This window comes from Podarcis raffonei, chromosome 17 (assembly GCF_027172205.1).
Source record: "Podarcis raffonei isolate rPodRaf1 chromosome 17, rPodRaf1.pri, whole genome shotgun sequence".
Taxonomy (NCBI): domain Eukaryota; kingdom Metazoa; phylum Chordata; class Lepidosauria; order Squamata; family Lacertidae; genus Podarcis; species Podarcis raffonei.
Genome location: NC_070618.1, coordinates 30,939,871 through 30,958,313, shown reverse-complemented (window position 1 = coordinate 30,958,313; position 18,443 = coordinate 30,939,871). Strand labels below are relative to the sequence as shown.

The 18,443-nt window shown below is 42.3% G+C and overlaps 1 protein-coding gene across 2 annotated transcripts; it reads right to left on the bottom strand.

Annotated features, from left to right (window-relative positions):
* Positions 1–6,327: 6,327 nt before the first annotated feature.
* On the bottom strand, positions 6,328–17,833 carry QTRT1 (queuine tRNA-ribosyltransferase catalytic subunit 1). Of its 2 annotated transcripts, XM_053370788.1 has the most exons (10): positions 17,558–17,831; positions 14,255–14,323; positions 13,478–13,616; positions 12,422–12,500; positions 11,436–11,551; positions 10,234–10,372; positions 9,630–9,705; positions 9,285–9,394; positions 7,244–7,328; positions 6,328–6,947 (listed from the first exon to the last, which is right to left on the bottom strand). In XM_053370788.1, the coding sequence occupies exons 1-10, from the start codon at positions 17,774–17,776 to the stop codon at positions 6,795–6,797; spliced, it is 1,185 nt and encodes a 394-aa protein (XP_053226763.1). In that variant the 5' UTR covers positions 17,777–17,831; the 3' UTR covers positions 6,328–6,794. The 2 variants fall into 2 exon arrangements, with proteins under 2 accessions (XP_053226763.1, XP_053226764.1); XM_053370789.1 differs by lacking the exons at positions 9,285–9,394; positions 9,630–9,705 and having other exon boundaries at positions 17,558–17,833.
* Positions 17,834–18,443: the final 610 nt, after the last annotated feature.

Below are 18,443 nucleotides of genomic sequence, written 5' to 3'. Positions count from 1 at the left end.
CCCGCCGGAGCGGTACCTATTTATCTACTTGCACTTTGACGTGCTTTTGAACTGCTAGGTTGGCAGGAGCAGGGACAGGAGCTTACCTGTCACGGGGATTTGAACCGCCGACCTTCTGATCGGCAAGTCCTAGGCTCTGTGGTTTAACCCACAGCGCCACCCTTAGAGACCAACTAAGTTTGCTAAGAATCTGTCAAGAATGTATAACTTGCTGTTGAAATGGAACACACAGGATGAAACGGTTAAATCTGTTATGATTAAATGGGCACAGGATGTTGGACACAACATTATGTTTGCTGACTGGGAACAGTTATGGACCACAGGTATGAAGTTTACGGCATGTAATGCCTTAAGAGAGAATATAATGAAAATGATTTACAGGTGGTACATGACTCCAGTCAAGCTTGCAAAAATTTATCACCTGCCCGATAATAAATGTTGGAAATGTAAAGAGATTGAATGTACCTTTTTTCACCTTTGGTGGACATGCCCAAAGATTAAGACCTTTTGGGAGATGATTTATAATGAAATGAAAAAGGTATTTAAATATACCTTCCAGAAGAAACCAGAGGCCTTTCTCTTGGGCATGGTTGGCCAGTTGGTGTTAAAAGAGGATAGAACTTTCTTTATGTATGCCATAACAGCAGCAAGAATACTTATCGCAAAGTACTGGAAAACACAATATCTACTCACCCGGGAAGAATGGCAGATGAAGGTGATGGACTTCATGGAATGGCTGAGATGACTGGCAGAATCCGAGACCAAGGAGAAGAGTCGGTGGAAGAAGAGTGGAAGAAATTGAAAGTTTATCTACAGAAATATTGTAAAATTAAGGAATGTTAGAAAGATGTTGAAATAAAACTATGTGGTTTTAGCAGAAAAGATATAAAGGATTAAGTAAAAATGAATTGTTAACAGGTGAAAATGTAAAGTTACAATATATTAAGATAAAATATTAAGATAAAAGCAAAAAGGGTAAGGACTTGCTGAAACAACTACTGAACTACAATACAAAAAAGGGAGGTGTGAGGAGGTCAGGGAAACAAGCAAATGAAAGATAAGACATGGAAAGACTGATTTGTTTTTAATTGTTTTTCATTTTTCTGTATTTTGTATTTTTGGGTTTTTTTATTTTTTGTTTTCTTTTTTCTATTTTTGTAATTTCTTTGAAACTTTAATAAATATTATTCAAAAAAAAAAAAAAAAGAGAGACCAACTAAGTTTGTTCTGGGTATAAGCTTTCGTGTGCATGTACATGAGAAGCCAGAGAGAGAGCCATGCCCGATTTCTGTTGGAGGTCTTAATGCTGTGAAGCCCCCTATCGTAGGTTCAGGTGGTGTATATATAAACCATATAGCATAAAGACACCACAATATCCACTGTGCCTCATTTCCAAAAGGAAACACGAACCCTAGAAAAGTGCCTGTACCCCTGGTATCTTGCACCGCTTGGAGTTAGGGGTGGCTTGCAACAATCTGTATCCCATGCTGGAAATAAAACAAATCCCTGGTTATCCATAGTCCTGAAAACAAAAAGAAAAAGGCTCCTGACAGCATATTGCGTGTTCTTTAAATGGATGATGTAATTTGGAAGTTTGGACCCACCATGCCAAATACTGGGTGAAGTCACACTAAAGTCACGTTTTGGTCCGACATCTTGTTTCAAAATGGGGTCTGAAGACCAAGCAGCGATTAAGACTGCCCCACCCCCGTCCACCCTCAGGCCAAATTTGGTGATATCCCAAGTGTGGGACGGATCTCTCAAAAGATGTCCAACATCACGCCAAAGTGACCTTTTGGTCTGCCGCCTTGATTCAAAACGGCACCCAGCATCCATACAGGACCACCTCGCATGTTATCGTCACCAGATGTGGCATGAGGATTCCTGAGGCAGGGCAGCAGGCTGCCATCATTTGGACACTGTGGCAGCTTCAGGCTGGCATAGCAATTTGCTCCCCCTGCCATGCACAAGAGGGTTGCAGATGCAGGAATTGTCCCACTGCTCTGTTAAGCCTCACCAGACAACAGCAGGGGTTCTGGACTGCAGCCAAGGTCACAAAAACTTACGCCATAATGATTGTTTTCGTCCCACCCACCCCCTCCATTTTTTGTTTTGACAAGTAACAATAATAAATAAGAATAAAAATGTGCATCCCACCCGCTGAGACCATTCCATTGTCTTAACAGTACAAATTCTACAAACACCTTCCATATCTCCTCAAAATCACTTCTCCTGCGTATTCCCCATCTTACTTTAATGGCACATGTCAATTTATGATTAATAGCTATATCTCACCTCTTTATACCATTCTCCCATTTTATATTCACTGTGCCCCTTTCCACTTCCTAGCTAGAACTCCTGCAGCTGTCAATAAATTTGCAAGCGAGTCCTTCATAATCTTCCACCCCATTGTAAATTGATAATAATGCTACCTCTGGACTTTCGGTCAGGTTTAATCCAGTTATTTCTGTTATCTCCTTAAACACCCTTTGCCAGTAAAATTGTACATATTTACAACCCCACCATGTGAACGTAATTCCTGGTTTCCTGGCATCCACTCCAACGTAACACGGAATATTTCCTGTTCATTTGATTTAATCTGACTGGTTTTAAATACTATCTCCAAACTAATTTATAATAATTTTCTTTTATTCTTATAGACATTTTCAGTGTATGATACTCCCATATTTCCCCCCAGCTTTGACTATCTGTCTTATTGTCTCCTTTTCCCACACCTCTTTTAATTGATCTTGATCCTCCATTTCTACTAATATTTTATAAATTTCACTGGTTTCCACTTTTATAACTATTTCTTTTCTTTATCTCCCCCTTTTATAATCATTTTTTTCAAATTTTGTATATTTTTTGCAGTTCTTGTTTCCCTTTAACCACTTCTTTGTCCATTGCTCCAGTTGTATACAGTGGTACCTCAGGTTAAGTACTTACTGTATTTTTCGCCCTATAGGACGCACTTTTTCCCCTCCAAAAATGAAGGGGAAATGTGTGTGCGTCCTATGGGGCAAATACAGGCTTTCACTGAAGCCTGGAGAGCGAGAGGCGTCGGTGCGCACCGACCCCTCTCGCTCTCCAGGCTTCTGGAAGCTATCTGCAAGCGTCACACGCCTGGCTTCCCCCGCACCAGCCCCGCACCTGGGGGGGGGGAAATAATTTTTTTCCCTTTATTTCCCCCCAAAAAAACTAGGTGTGTCCTATGGGGCGAAAAATACGGTAATTTGTTCCGGAGGTCCGTTCTTAACCTGATACTGTTCTTAACCTGAAGCACCATTTTAGCTTATGGGGCCTCCTGCTGTCACCGTGCCGCTGGAGCCCGATTTCTGTTCTTATCCTGAAGCAAAGTTCTTAACCTGAAGCACTATTTCCGGGTTAGCGGAGTGTGTAACCTGAAGTGTATGTAACCTGAAGCGTATGTAACCTGAGGTACCACTGTACAGTTAAACCAAGTTATTTCACTTCCTGTTAGAGCTTCCCTTATTTGTTCTTGGCTTCTCAATATCTCCGCCCAATCCTGTAAGTATTTTCTTCTTTTTCAATTTCCTTTTTAAAATTTACTGGGATGTCTTCTATCATCACCACCGGAGTTAGTGGGGAATTTGCTGGTCTGCCTGTTTTCTGGGCTTTATACCATCTTCTTTTATTAATTGTAGGTTTCTTGTTGTTTTGGTTTTTAAGGTTGCACAAGAAGACTCTTTTATGTTGAAATAAAGTTACTATTAAATGTTTTATAGGATTATAATTACCCAAGCTTGGTTTCCTTTCACATCTCCCCATTCTGTTATAAATAACCCAATTCTTTTCTAAAAAAAAAACTAGCTTCAGATTATATCCTTTTGTTATGGACCCTGCAGACCAAAGTTACTACTACTAACCCATAAGATACCTCCTATCTAGAATTTGTTGCAGACCATGTCATAGCCACCCTCGGCTTCAGTGAACACACAATTCAGCATCTACTGACCTCTGCTGGCACGCAAAGGAAAGCGTCAGCCAAGGTCAGTGACCATGGAATCATCTCCATTGCAATTTGGACATTCCCATTCATCTAACGTTTAGGGTCCAGAATCAAATGCCCAGCAGCACTCCCAAGGATAAACTCCGTCACTTCCCTGTAAGAAAGTGAAAGGCTTCTGGGAAAGGATATATAACGAATTGAAGAAGATTCTAAAATATACATTTATAAAGAAACCAGAGGCCTTTCTGTTAGGAATATTAGGAAATGAGATAAAGAGAAAGGATTGTAAATTTTTCCAATATGCAGTGACAGCTGCAAGAGTGTTACTGGCCCAGAAATGGAGACAACTGGAAATACCGACGGTGGAAGAATAGAGAATGAAGCTGTTAGACTATGCTGAGTTGGATAAATTGACTGGGAAGATTAGATATTTAAGAGACCAAAAGTTCATCGAGGACTGGGGGAAATTTGTGGAATATCTGGAAAGTATAAGTGAGGGACTGATAATGCTAGAGGGATTTAAAGAAGCACTGTGAAAAATTGAGAAGTATTGTTTAAAGGAAATAGAAAAGAAGGGTATAAACAATGACAATACAAACCTAAGGAATGCGTGACTTAAATAATGACTATGAATGATTTACGGAAAAGCTGAAGGAAGTCCAGAAAAGAAACAATATGTGAAAAATTGGATGTTAAATTAGTATGTGTTTTTGTTTTTGTTGTAAACTAATAAAAATTATTTCAAAAAAAAAAAAAACTCCATCACTTCCCCTGGGATCATCTCCCCACTCACTTATAAGCTGAGCCACAAGCCAAGCAACAGAGCTGCTCCAAAAGGTGGCTTGGCTGGATGACCCAGGAGTATTTGGTGGCTAAGCAGGAAATGCAAATAGTGTTTCACTTCCCACCCCTGTGATAAGCCAATACTAGCCCCTTGACAATAATTAGCTATTTGCTATCCTAGAAGAGCACCCCAAAAATATACTGCCCAGTGCAGGCTGTTTCACTACACAGGCTGGCATGGGACTGCATCAACCTCCTTGTATAGACAAGATGTTAATCATTACAATTAAATGGGGGATAACCTGATTGTTAATGTCTCATTTGAACATAAGTCACCCTGCTGTTTGACTTTGATATATTTGTGGCAAATAACATAGCAAGATTTGCGGTGGCTGCCCCCAAACTGAGAAGAATGTTCATTAAAGATAATATGGTGGACTGTAAAGAGATGGTCGGCAATGAAATAAAGTAACTGACGTTTGTATTTTAAGATATACCGTATTTTTCTGTGTATAACAAGAGCCCATCTATAAGAAGACCCCTATTTTTGGGAGTCCTCAATAGTTGTTGAGCTTCTTTTGTAAGTTCGCTGAGCTGTTGAGCAGCTTTTTGAGGATCCCCCCCTGTGGCTGACGGAACGGGTGCCATAATACACCACATACTGGCACTCACCAAATATTCTTCCTAAGCCGGGAAGAGTAAGCAGCCTCCTCTCCGACATTTCCCTGCTTCCACCGCAGCACCGGCACCCCTTACTTAGCATATTAACCCGTGTATAAGACGACCCTGAATTTATCACGAAAGTTCAGAAAAAAGGTTGTCTTATACATGGAAAATTATGGTATATGTATAAATTGGTTAACACTGTCTTTTAAAGGTGTATCTATGCACTTTCTGTATAGTATGGGTGGTATGTATATTTCTTTTTTAGTTATGGTCGAAATGGCCACGATGGTCACAACAACAAGAAAATTGAGTTGAATTAACACAATCATCCAGCTGCCTTCAATTTTCAAAACAGGGAGACCCAGATTTTGGGGTTGTACAAAAACGTGGAGGAAACAAAGAATGATCAAGCTTCTGACACAATTAAGGCCCCAAAGCACAGCTGATGGCAGAGAATGTCTCCAGGTAAAGCAGTTTTAAATAATAGCATGGCCTAAATCACCTGTGATTAAAATTTGAAACACTGGGGGCAAGGTATTAATACCGCCACACTTGGACTTTCAGAAGTGCCTGCACAAGCAAGGCTAGTCAACCTTGCCAAGTTCCAGCTCCATCAGTCTAGGAAGAGGAGATAATACCTGGATCTGAGGAACTAATGAGAAATCCCAGCCCCGATGACTTGATTGTGACTGGCCCAAGCTCACCCAGTGATCTTCATGGCTGAGTGAGGATATAAACCCTGGTATCCCAGGCCCAGACTGACTTTCAAACCACTACACCATACTGACTTAATTATGCTCCTCCTCTTTTGCCCCACGTATCCTTTCCTCTGATTCTGTACTGTTCATTGTCAAACAAACAAACAAGCACCTACAAACAGAGAATAAAAACTTTAAGGATGCACACAGTTTTCAGTTGTAGACTTTTATTTGGGCACAGAATAGGAATTGCTCCTCCAAGAATCTGCATAATGTGGACAGCTCTGCTCAATCTGCCAGCTCCACAAACATATTTTCTCGGTTCAGAGAAATCATGTAAAAATGCAAATAAAAAATAGGATTTTTCACATACTAAAAATATAAAAATAAGAAACTTTCAAGGTAGCTCCAGTTTAACCATGAAGACAAGAATGACCATTGCAATAAAAAACGTCAGCTCCTCTGATTCTTCCCAAGCACTCATTGAATAGAAAGAGGTATTCGGTGCTGCAAATACCTAGAGTACCGTTCTGGAAAGAAAACTGGCACAGCTATGCAAGTAAGGCAACCAATCACTGAGAGACCCGGATCCAGGAGACACATGCTGGTTCACAGGTGCTGGGCTCCAAGTTGGATTTTGCTTGCTCGGTGACGCTGGCAGCACAACTGAATCCCTCTCACTCCAGGATAATTCCAACAGAGGTCAGGGCATCTATGGCCCACTGTGGGTAGCTGCTGATGTTGCCATACATGGTCTTCATGAAGTCCTGAACAAACTGTGGGAACCTCTGTTCAATGATACTCTCCCGGATTGAATGCATCAGGTTGAGCTGAAAAGAGGGGGAAAGACAGAGCCGCCATCTCTTTAGCAGATGCGCTTCAAACACCATGCATGTAAACGTCGGCACAACTAGTCCCATGGAAGGCCCAACCGCAATCAACAGGGGAAAACATACAACAAAGATGACATTGTAAACTCACGAGACTGAAGACTGAAGAGCTACTGAACAGCCTAGTTTTCCCAGCGTCTTAGAGAATCTTTCCCACCACCTACAAATGGTGCCAGGCTTTACTACCTAATAGAAGAAAGCCTTGAGGCTACAAAAGGTGCACAAGATGGACCAACCTGGTATGCAATATTATGCACAGTAACATGGTGCATGGCAGCTGTGTCACTCCGGAAGAGAGCATTCAAGAACGCTCGGCTGTACCTGTCAAGAGACAAAATAAGGAACAAGAGAATGCTCTTGTGAGCCAAGGCCTAAGAAAGGTAATCTACACACCAATGCTAGGAAGAATAAGAGGAAATCACCAAATCTTTCCTACCAAAGTAAAAGCTAACAGCTACCCACTTTGCCACAGGACAACAAAAGCAGCACTGGGAATTTCTCTCTGAACACCAATCTTTTGGAAATAGCTGCCAGCATTGTTGTGCTAGGGAGATAGTTTTCCTAGGTCCCACAATCCCTTGTTCTATAAAAGCCTTGATGTCTACAAAGGAGATTGTTGAGCAGTACTTCTGGATTCAGCAGTTCATCAGAAGTGGGGGCATGTAAATATTGGAGTAGGCCAGGGAGAAATCAAAGAAACACTCAGGTAGAGAACAATAAAAGGCCTACGGTACTTTAAAGACAGACAAATATGTGTAGCATGAAGTTCACGGGCAAGGGCCTTGATGTGAGAAACCTCCTGGAGAATGTTAGCTCAGCCTTGTTAAGATCTTTTGAAAGAGGCAAGGGAGCAGTTCACACTTCCCCTGACAGCCTTCACCTCCCTGAGAACAATCAGAGCCTCCTTGTCTCATGAAAGTGTATCTAGCTCATCAGCTTCATATGAGACTTCTGCAATAATTCTAACATAGCAACTAATAGAAATTAGGCTGCCTCTGCATTCTACGGTACAGACAAATTATGCCCAATTATCTATTCAGTCTCCTTCAGGAATGGTCTACCCAATTTTCTCCAGGCCATTTTATCCTCCCTGTGGGGTGGCCTAAGAAACACAATTAATGTATCCGAGCTGAGTGAGGATCTGAACTTAAGTTGCCCTGGATCTAATCTGATCCCCCGACTACGATACAAGAAGTGTTCAGGAATGAGCATGGAATAAAACTACTGCTTCTCTTTCTTTCCATAGTTAAGTAACACTGAAGTAGACGAAGATACCATACTCAAATATTTTCTTCTTTGAAAGCACTAAAAGGTGATTAAGGTGTGCCCAGAGGTCATTGATCCATGCTATTATCTTGGGTATATGCTATGAAAGGGATCTGACACAAACTTCTTAAAATGTATCAGAGGAGGTATCTTCTTATTCTTTGGTGATCACACGTAGCCGAGCAAGATTGTCTTCCATAAACAGGGTTTTAACAGTGAGTCCGTGGAGGTCAATTCTGGATCCACACAACCTTCCACAGTGGGGATATAGGTTTCTGGGTGGGAGTTGATCATGAGGGTTTGCCAAGCATGCCTTCCTCTTAGCACATTTCTCCCTTCTGTCCTGAGTTTGAACGTCTTCAAAGCCCATGACACCTTTGGTAAAGGCTGTTCTCGAATTGGAGCAATCACAGGCCAATGTTTCCCAGTTGTTTGTGTTTATACTACATTTTTAAAGATGTGCCTTGATGTGCCTTTAAACCTCTTTTGTTGACCACTAACATTAAGCTTTCCATTGTTAAGTTTGGAATAGAGTAGTTGCTTTGGAAGACAATAATCAGGCATCCACACAACATGATCAGTCCAATGAAGTTGATGTTGAAGAATCATTGTTTTGACGCTGGTGATCTTTGCTTCTTCCAATACACTGGCATTAGTTCGCCTGTCTTCCCAAGTGATATAATCTTATACTGGCTGTACTGGTTTACTTACACAACTGGTCATGGGCCAATATATTGTGATTCCCGCACCCATTCCTCCCATCCCTGTCAATCCAATGCCTGAGGATGACTGCTCTGCTCAGAGTTGCACTGACAAAACTCAGCAAGAAAGCTGCAGCACAGATATCTTTTCTACGACTCTGCTTCCCTGACTCCACCTTTAAAATTATACCTCAGGCCCTCAGCAATAGATGAAAAATAGTCTGCCTTCCAACAAAGGAATCTGTCTTTGCAAAGGGCAAATCTGTGAGTTTTTTTAAAAAAACAACCACCATCCCTGAAGCTCACCAACCTCTGGCATGTGGGACAATCACAGTTCTCATCAATGGGCCGAAAATCCTTGGCATATTGCTTGTTCTTCAACTGCAGGGAGCCCCAGGGGACCAAGGCTGAACCAAAGCGCTGGAAGTTGAAAGTGCAAAGATGTCAGCAGCCAGGAGATTCAGCGGAACACAAAAAGCACTCATCAGTCTTTCCAGGTTTAGTGGGGGTTTCAAAACACTTCACTGCTTTGAATAGTGCTCCCACCCCAGGTTATATGTTCTTCCACCGTGTGGTGAAGTGGCCCTCCTCCTCCCCCACCCCCTAGCCACTGGGCCCACTACCAGTTTCCCCCACAGCCGACACAGCTACTTACTGCAGTTCTCGTAGGGAAGACACAGTCAAACATATCGCAGCCCAGAGCCACACACACCACCAGGTCAGTAGCATAACTTCATGAGAAATGGAAAGACACACATCAGGTGATGAAGATGCTGCAAGTGTATCCACCGTCTATGACACAGCCTGGCCCAATCAAGAATGCGCAGCCTTCTAATGGCAGAGATGAGAACATTTTCGTGGTAAGCTTGTGCCCAGAAATTGTCAGGGTGAGCACAACTGCCAAGGGGACTGACTTGAAACGGTCAAGTCATTCTGGTTGAAGGAGAAAGAGGGATGGTTGTAATGGTTTGAGAATATAGTACAGGCAACAACCGTTTTGCAGTTCCCAGCGTGTTGGCAGAGCCCCCACCCCCGTTCCAACCTTTTAGTGACGTGTTTAGTGATGTTTACGGATCACTTTCAGGTTTGGAGCCATGAATGCAATTGTGCATCATTCAGGTGCATGTTAATTGGTCGTTTCCTCTAGCTGGTCACATTACCAGCAGCAATCCATTTTGACATGTTCCTCCTGGAGTCTAAAGGACAATTATGACCCAGGCACCAATATGCTTTGCCTGAATTGTGGCAATTGCTCTTACCCCACTCCCATGAGATAGCGAGGCTTGTTCCTGGGGAGATGATTCGTACTGAGATCTACCATCCTCCAGAAGTGATCTTTGGCCTCACCACCACTCAGGCCCCCAATGGCAAAGCCCGGCACGTCTCGTTTAGTCATTTCTAGCCGATAGGGAGGAGAAGAGAGAAACAGAGAGACAGAGAGAGGGGAAAGGGAAATAGCTGTAAGAACTGTGAACTTCTACTTCTAGGGAAGCATCATCCTAAGGAAACTCAAGACAAGAATGCCAACAGACCACCCCCTCCACAGTTGTTGATGTGAATGTTTGAAGTATTATTTATTTACTAGCAATCTCGAACCCAGTGCTGCTCAGGAATTCTGTACCATTTTTAAAAGTTCAATTCACCATCTTGATTCAAAATGGTCTCCAATTATATCGAAACATAGACAAAAACCTCTTCCTTGGTCTCAAGACCATGATGCAAAATCAAGTTACAATGTCTGAGAAGGTGCCCAAATGTACAGTGAACAGACGAACAACTTTCCAAAATATATAGCAGATTCTCGGCTTGGGAAATAAGCCACAAATACACTATCTTCTTCCTTTTCCAAATGCATGATGGAAGTATAAAAGCGGTTCTTGGAATCGTTGTATTTGTAGAAAATTATCCTAGCCTGAGGCTCCTAGAATAACGTAAGTTATAATAGGAATAAGGAATACTACGTAAGAACCCTTCTGCAATGCCCCTGGTGTCTTTTTAGGCTTTTATAAACAAAGCAACTGATCATTCTTAGGAGGAAAGGCCATATTTAATATTTCCTCTTCCATTTCTTATTGTTAACACCACACCAGAACCAAAATAGCCTAAACAAGCATGTGAGCAATTTCGTCATGAATTTACAATCTCTCTGGGTAAAATTTTCACCACTGCGAGTGAAACTTTACCTAATTAGCCGATCAATTAATGTCTGCAACTCTGGTTTGCAACTTTAGCAATCAGTGACTGAAGCTTTGCAAATTGAATTGGTAGACTAGTGGCCAGAAACTGAAAAACTTCAGGGCTGGGAAACTGAGATCAACAGAAGGGGACTGCCCTCATGAGGCTCCCTGCAGATATGAATTTCAGCAAAACTCTCTTTGGTCTTGCCCTCAAATATGAATAGCTTCAAACTGGAACCAGAAGTTGCTTGTGGACAAAGCCCATACAAAAAAAATGAATTTACCTTCCAGACACTTAGATCGGAGAGAAGGATCCAGTCCACCCTGGATAATAGCAAATAAATTCTGCTGGCCAGGCTTGGTATGTGCAGCAATACATCTGTCCAGCCAGCGAATGGACCTGCAATAGACAGATCTCCTGGTCAGTTAAGAAAAGGTAGCATTTGTCATTGACATCTTTCCGCAGGGCCTGCAAGACAGAGCTGTTCCGCCTGGCCTTCGGTTTGGACTCAGTCTGACCCTTATGTTTCCCGACCCTTATGGTTTTGATCTATGGGCTACTATTAAAATGAGGCCGCATTTTAAATTGTATTTTAACCCGTGTTTTAAATTGGTTCTCCCCCCCCCCATTGTGTTTTTATTGTAATTTTACTGGTGTTAGCCGCCCTGAGCCTTGCTCTGGTCGGGGAGGGTGGGGTATAAATAAAAATTTATTATTATTATCATCATTCCACAGTCACACATTATGTTACTCAGGGAGTTGCAAATGTAGGTGCATCAAACTTCCAGCATTAGTCATTCCAGAGGAGGCACCAAAGCTCAATGTTTCTTACTATCCCTCAAGCATGTATTCCAAGTTGGCAGCTCAGCAGAGAGGCAATGAGCCATGCTGACTTGAAATCCCACAATCCGGACTTGTAGTCTTATCCTTGGATATGTGCAGTAGTTGATTTTTTGGGGTGAGGGAGGGATACAGGGCTTAACCTAGCACAAATTTGGCATTAACTCAGATGACTTCTACCTGCGCAGAATGAAGTTTGTGTTTAAAACAAATCAGAGGAGCTTTTACAGTCATATGACATTTGTATAATTTCATCTGCTCATGCTTAACATACAGAATTGAGATGCTTCACTGGTAGTAAACAAAGATTCCATGCCTAGAAAAGCAAGGCAGGGCAAAAGACTGTGTGAGTAAGAACCACAGAAGTCAATGGCGCAGAGAAGCCGAGTTGGGATCAAAAGGCAGATTGACACAACACACAAAGCAAACCTGAACATGGCTTCTTCTACCCGGGGGCCGCTAACTGTGCTGCTGACCACATCATCTAACTGCATCATGATGTCAGAGCCTAGGGAAGAAAAATGCAACGTATGTCAGCAAAAGCAGATGAGATCAGTCCACACCACAGATTTCAAATTTATTAATTTAAAACAAGACATTCTCTCAATTTTTGTCCTAAAGGCTAATTAAAATATTTAACACAGAAGTAGCATAGAGCCAATTGTCCAACCGGCTGTCCCACTGTACTTTTACTAAAAATAAGCAAGCTCATCTCAGTTAACACTGAGCAGAGGCAGGCGTCTCTAAGATATTAGTGAAAATTTTGTAATACTGTAAACTCAAACACTTCTTAATACTCAAAGAAACTAAGGTACTTTTCTTTTAGGAAAGCCAATCGTATACAAATTGGTTTTTTTAATTTCAATGAATTTAAAAATAATTCAGGAATTTAGGGTCTTTTTTCATCTTCTATTTCAGAAAAGTCTTAAGTAGATGTTAAAATTCTGAAAATCAGTACAAGCGGCTCTACATTTTGCTAACTGAAAAGCCTCCCTGCCTCTCTCTCTCCCAACAGGATTTTTAAAAACCCTTGATATGGTATGGTGCTGTTCTATAGAACTGGGATGAAGTTAACCATAATAGTTTTTTTGAGATCCCTGCTCCACTTTCTGACCTCCACCCAGTAATAAATGCCAGGATGGAGCTAAAGAAGGCGCTCAGAATCATCTCATTATTTACAACATGGATTTCTGATTTCTGGGCTCTTTAGCTGAATTTTAATAGCCCATTGTGGATTATTACCCAAAGTTACTCAGGTCACAAAATGCTTTCATCTCATTGGTGCCTCATTTGAGACCTTCAGTGAAGATTCACCATTAACTCAAACAGAAGGGTCACCACCAGAGTGACTGGTTGCCTCCCTCTGAAGTTCTATGTCTATGTGGAATTTCAAAGCAGGGAAACAGCTGTGGCAAGAGAAGAATGTCCGTGGTATGAAGCACCAGTCAATTCAGCAGTTGGCATTATGCAAGACAGAATAGTTACCAAGAGCATTTTGTATTTCAATGGATTTCTCTGGAGTCAGCAGAATCTCCTTGCCATCATAAGGAGAACGGAAGCACACTCCCTCCTCTGTCACCTTAGACAGCTCCACCAGAGAGACCATCTGGAACCCACCGCTGTCCTGCAGGAAAACAGTGACACTATGAACAGACCTGAAATAAGCAAAATTATTCTGTTCTGGTGCTCTGCTCCCATAATTGCCAGAAGAGCGAAGCGTTCATTTGACTACAAAGGCCTGAGAAGAACTGGGATGGATTAAAGAAAAAACCCTTTGTGCTTCAGCTATAGTTATTTAGTGTTCTGAACTTCTGTGTTTGAACACATCCTTTCAACACTCCGGCAGCAACTGGTACACTCACTTCTATTCCTGGTGAGGTGAACAGTTCAAAACAATTTGTGCAAAACCACACAGAGAATCTGTGGCAGAAAAAGAGTCACTGCTTTCTCCCAACAAGAAGCTCAGGCATATATTGCTTACTAGAAGAATGAATAAGTGAAGAACATTCATTTTCTCTCAATCTCTCCAGCTATGGAAAATATTCAAAATGAAAGTGTATCTGCTTTGCGTGTTCTAAACTAACATTCAACTGAGCAGCGAGTCTCCCAAGTGCTTGAAGTGTTTCTGTAAGACATGTGCCCCAGCTGCCACAATGCCTAGATTCCTGCCATCTCTCATTAGCCACGGCTTCTTATTTTTGCCAACAGCCGATGGTTGGTTTTCCAGTGGCAAGTGCTTTAATTAGTCCCTTCAATACTCACCGTGAGCAGGTTTCGTGACCAGTTCATAAAGCCATGGAGCCCATTGGCTTTTTGGATAAGCTCTGGTCCCTAGAGAAGGATAAAAGGTTATAATCAGTGCCTAACATAGCTAGTGCCAAAGACCCCCACCACTGATGCCAGGCATTGAAACTTTCCTCTCATAATCTGGCATATGACCAAGCTAAAAACAGCAACAGCACAAGGTCAGACCCTTAACATTCAGACACTGTGCCTGCAGCAATATTCAGAGCAGGATGCTCCCAACAAAAGGGCACATAGGGGAGAACAAACCAAAATACAGGAGAGATGCTGCAATAAATTGGCTATCAGACTACACCATGAATCAGAAAGTGCTTGGTTGGAATCTCACATCTGCTTTTCTTTCTCTCTTTGTAGCTACCCATCTGCAATGTGTAGATCTCACCTAACAGGGCTGTCGAAGGAATACAATAAGACCAAGTGTGTGAAGTATTTTTAAAACCTAAAATACCATGTAAACATTAATTATCTTCCTTCTCATTTGTTCTGCAAGACCTTCTCCGTTTTGCTTTTGGCTGGAGCGTGAAAAAGGAGTATCTGAAAAGAGAGCTGAGAAAAGGGTATCCTTTGGCTTGTTCCAACCCTGGGATCTCACTTGCCTGGCTTCCAAGGAGAGCAGGAACCACCTCAGCAAACATCCCTCAGTATAGGCCTGTACTCTGTACTAGATTTCTTAAAAACCGGTACCGTGGCCAAGCTTACGCAAAAGGTTTGTCCTTTGGGGCTCTGATTACTTAATACTAAGAGAAAGACATGCTCAGAGCTATTCCTGTATTGAACGAAGCATTGTGTCCGCTGATTAACAGAGAGTGTCAAAGAAATAAGAAAAAATGAGAGGGTATCTCACAGTCCTGTTGGATTCTATTGACCAGATTTACTGGTTCAGATAAAAACCATTTTTGAATTTGGAATAGCTTAGAAATGATAACTACTCATAGAAATAAAAGACTTCAATAAAGCTGTGGCTAGACACCAGCACGTCTGTCCCCATATAAAAGGCAGCAGTAGAGAAATTCATGCTCTTTTTAATCCAAGTATTCTTCTGTGTGAAGCTTTTTAATTTAAACATTTAAAAACCAACCCAACCTAGGCAGATTTCCAATGCTCATGCATTATTGCAAGGCTGTGGGGAGCTGAAGTTCAATGGTTCACAACAACCCTGCAATATAGTCCCATGTTTATATCAACATTGCAAATCAAAGCTGGGCATGTACAAGGCTGGTTTGGATTCTGAGGCCAAAAACTTCCCAAACAAAAAACACCTCTCAGGCTTTAGGAACGGCCAACCTACTTAAAACTTCCAGGCTTCTCTGTTCAGTCTGGTGGGAATTTGCAGGCTCAAAAACATTTGCAGATTTAAAAACATCCACTTTTCCCTCTGGCAGCTGTAAATCTCTGGGACAAATAACTTTTTAAATATTCATCTCAGCCCAGAAAGAAACACAACCAAAATCCTCCTCCTCATTTGACCCTCAACTTTTGTTACTTATAACTTAAAACATTCCAATCATTTATATAACAGCATAGAATAGCAACTAATAAAATGAATTTCAATAGTGACAAATGTAAGGTTCAATACTTAGGCAACAAGAACCAGCTGCTGCACAAATATAAGATGGGGGACACCTGGCTTGCCAGTACTGAAAGGACCTAGGGCTCTTAGTAGAACACAAGCTTAACATGAGTCATTAGTGTGATGCCGCAGAAAAAAACGCTAATGCTATTGTAAGGCTTCATCAACAGTGTCACGATCAAGGGAAGGAATAGTACCTTTCTATTCTGCCTTTGCCAGACTACATCTGGAGTACTGAGTCCAGTTCTGGGTGCCACAGTTTAAGAAGAATATTGACAAGCTGGAATGTATGCAAAGGAGGGCAACCAAGATGATAAACAGGGTGTGGAAACCAAGCCTTATGGGGATGGGTTGAAGGAGTATGTTTAGTGGAGACCGAGTGGAGTTATGAAAACCACCTTCAACCGCCTAAAGGGCTGTCCTATGGAAGATAGAGCAAGCTTGTTTTCTTCTGCTCTGGAGGCTAGAACCCGAACCAGTGGTTTCAAATTATAAGAAAGGAGATTCTGACTGAACATCAGAAAGAACTTTCTGACAGTCAAGAGCTGCTTGACAGTGGAACGGACTCCTGCAGGGGGTAGTGGACTTTCATTCTTTGGAGGTTTTTAAGCAGAGACTGGATTGGCACCTGTCTTGTATGATTAAGCTAAGATTCCTGCGTTGCAGGGGGTTGAAATAGAGGACCCTTGGGGTCTCTTCCAACTCTACAATTCCACGATTCTCTGTTATCAGCAACTGTTACGGCCTTGTGTTTTGCACTTACAAAATATTTGTTTTGAAACTCTTAATTCTAATAAACGGCTCAGGACCACAGTATCTGAAGGACCGCCTCTTTCCATATGAACCTACCCAGAACCTGAGATCATCTTCTGAGGCCCTCCTTCATATGCCTCCTTCTCAAGAGGTCCAGAGGGTGGCAACACAAGAACGGGCCTTTTCTGCAGTGGCTCCCTGCCTGTGGAATGCTCTCCCCAGGGAAGTTCATCTAACGCTTTCATTATACACCTTTAGGCGCCAGGCAAAAACGTTTCTTTTTAACCAGGCCTTTGGTTGACCTGATGGACAACCTATACCATTTTAAAATGTGGCTCTTTTTTGGGAGGGTGTTATTGGGTTATTGTTTTTATTTTTATTTTATATAATGTATTGTGATATTTTCTGTGAGCCACCCTGAGACCTCTGGGTACAGTGGTACCTCGGGTTAAGTACTTAATTCGTTCCGGAGGACCGTTCTTAACCTGAAATTGTTCTTGACCTGAAGCACCACTTTAGCTAATGGGGCCTCCTGCTGCCGCCGCAATGCCGAAGCACGATTTCTGTTCTCATCCTGAAGCAAAGTTCTTAACCCGAGGTACTATTTCTGGGTTAGCGGAGTCTGTAACCTGAAACGTCTGAAACCTGAAGCGTCTGTAACCCGAGGTGCCACTGTATAGGGAGGTATATAAATTCAATAAATAATAAATAATAAAAATAATAAAAAGTATCTATTTTTTAAATTTAAAAACCCCAAATATAGCAATCACTGTAATTAAACTGAATATTGGGTTTCTTCCCCCCTGAAAATAGGATGGGGGGGGGGAGAGAGAATTCCACTGAGAGTAGGAAACGTCCCCACCGTCTCTAGTAGAAATACAGTAAATGGCAAGTCAAGGTTTGGGGAGGGGGATGTTGGGGGGGGTCGTCTTACTCACGGGGCGCATGCCCAGATGGTAGGTGTTCCCCAAGCACAGGCGGCACCCGAGCGCGTCCAGCTGCGTAGCGGTGAGGCCCTTCATGGTTCCCTGAGTACCGACTGGCATGAAGACCGGGCAGTTGACGGAGCCGTGCGGCAGCCGCAGCTCGCACGCGCGGGCCTTGCTTCGCCCGCATTCCGCCACCACGCGCAGAGACAAGGCCGGCGCCGCCGCCATGGCAACCGAGCCGCCCTCTTCCCGCGCCAACGCGGCCTGTCATGTGACGCGGCGTTTTGAGGGGCGGGGCTAAAGGATGGGTTTGTAACCCTTCTACGTACCCCGACGTTTAGAGATTACAAAGGCTCTCGGTTTCTGAGGGGCCCGACGCTGTTCATTGGACTCTTCGCAGCGCCCGCCCCTTGACGCCGGAACGTTATTGGCCGCGCCTGCATTAATGCCCCTAGAGATACGAAAATGCAGAGAGTAGAGGTGGATAACTGCGGAGGCGAGTCTGTAGGAGCCAGTGGCAGCAAAAAACAACAACGAACAGGCCCGATTGATATCTTTAGATTGGCAAAGATTTGTGGTATATAAACATATAAATAAGAGGAACAAAAATAAGAACCGCTAAAAACATATATGTGTGTGTGTGTGTGTGTGTGTTATTATCGTTATAATAATCACTTAAAACATACAGTATAATATATCTATAATCTATTAAAATATTAGTTAATTGGTTTTATTAATTAGTTATATTAAATGTTTAAAAATATATGCACAATCAATAATAGTAGTAATAATTTTATTATTTATACCCCGCCCATCTGACTGTGTTTCTACACAAACCATACAAAGAATTACAATGAAAACACAACGGCCCCAGCCCTTTCAAAGGTGACAAAAG

Coding starts and splice junctions, on each gene's coding strand:
- QTRT1 (XM_053370788.1), bottom strand. CDS start 17,776: ATGGCGGCGGCGCCGGCCTTGTCTCTGCGCGTGGTGGCGGAATGCGGG. Junction 9,706..10,233: donor CGCTATCTCATGGGAGTGGG/GTAAGAGCAATT, acceptor TTTCTCATGAAG/TTATGCTACTGACCTGGTGG. Junction 6,948..7,243: donor TGCATAATATTGCATACCAG/GTTGGTCCATCT, acceptor CCCTCTTTTCAG/CTCAACCTGATGCATTCAAT.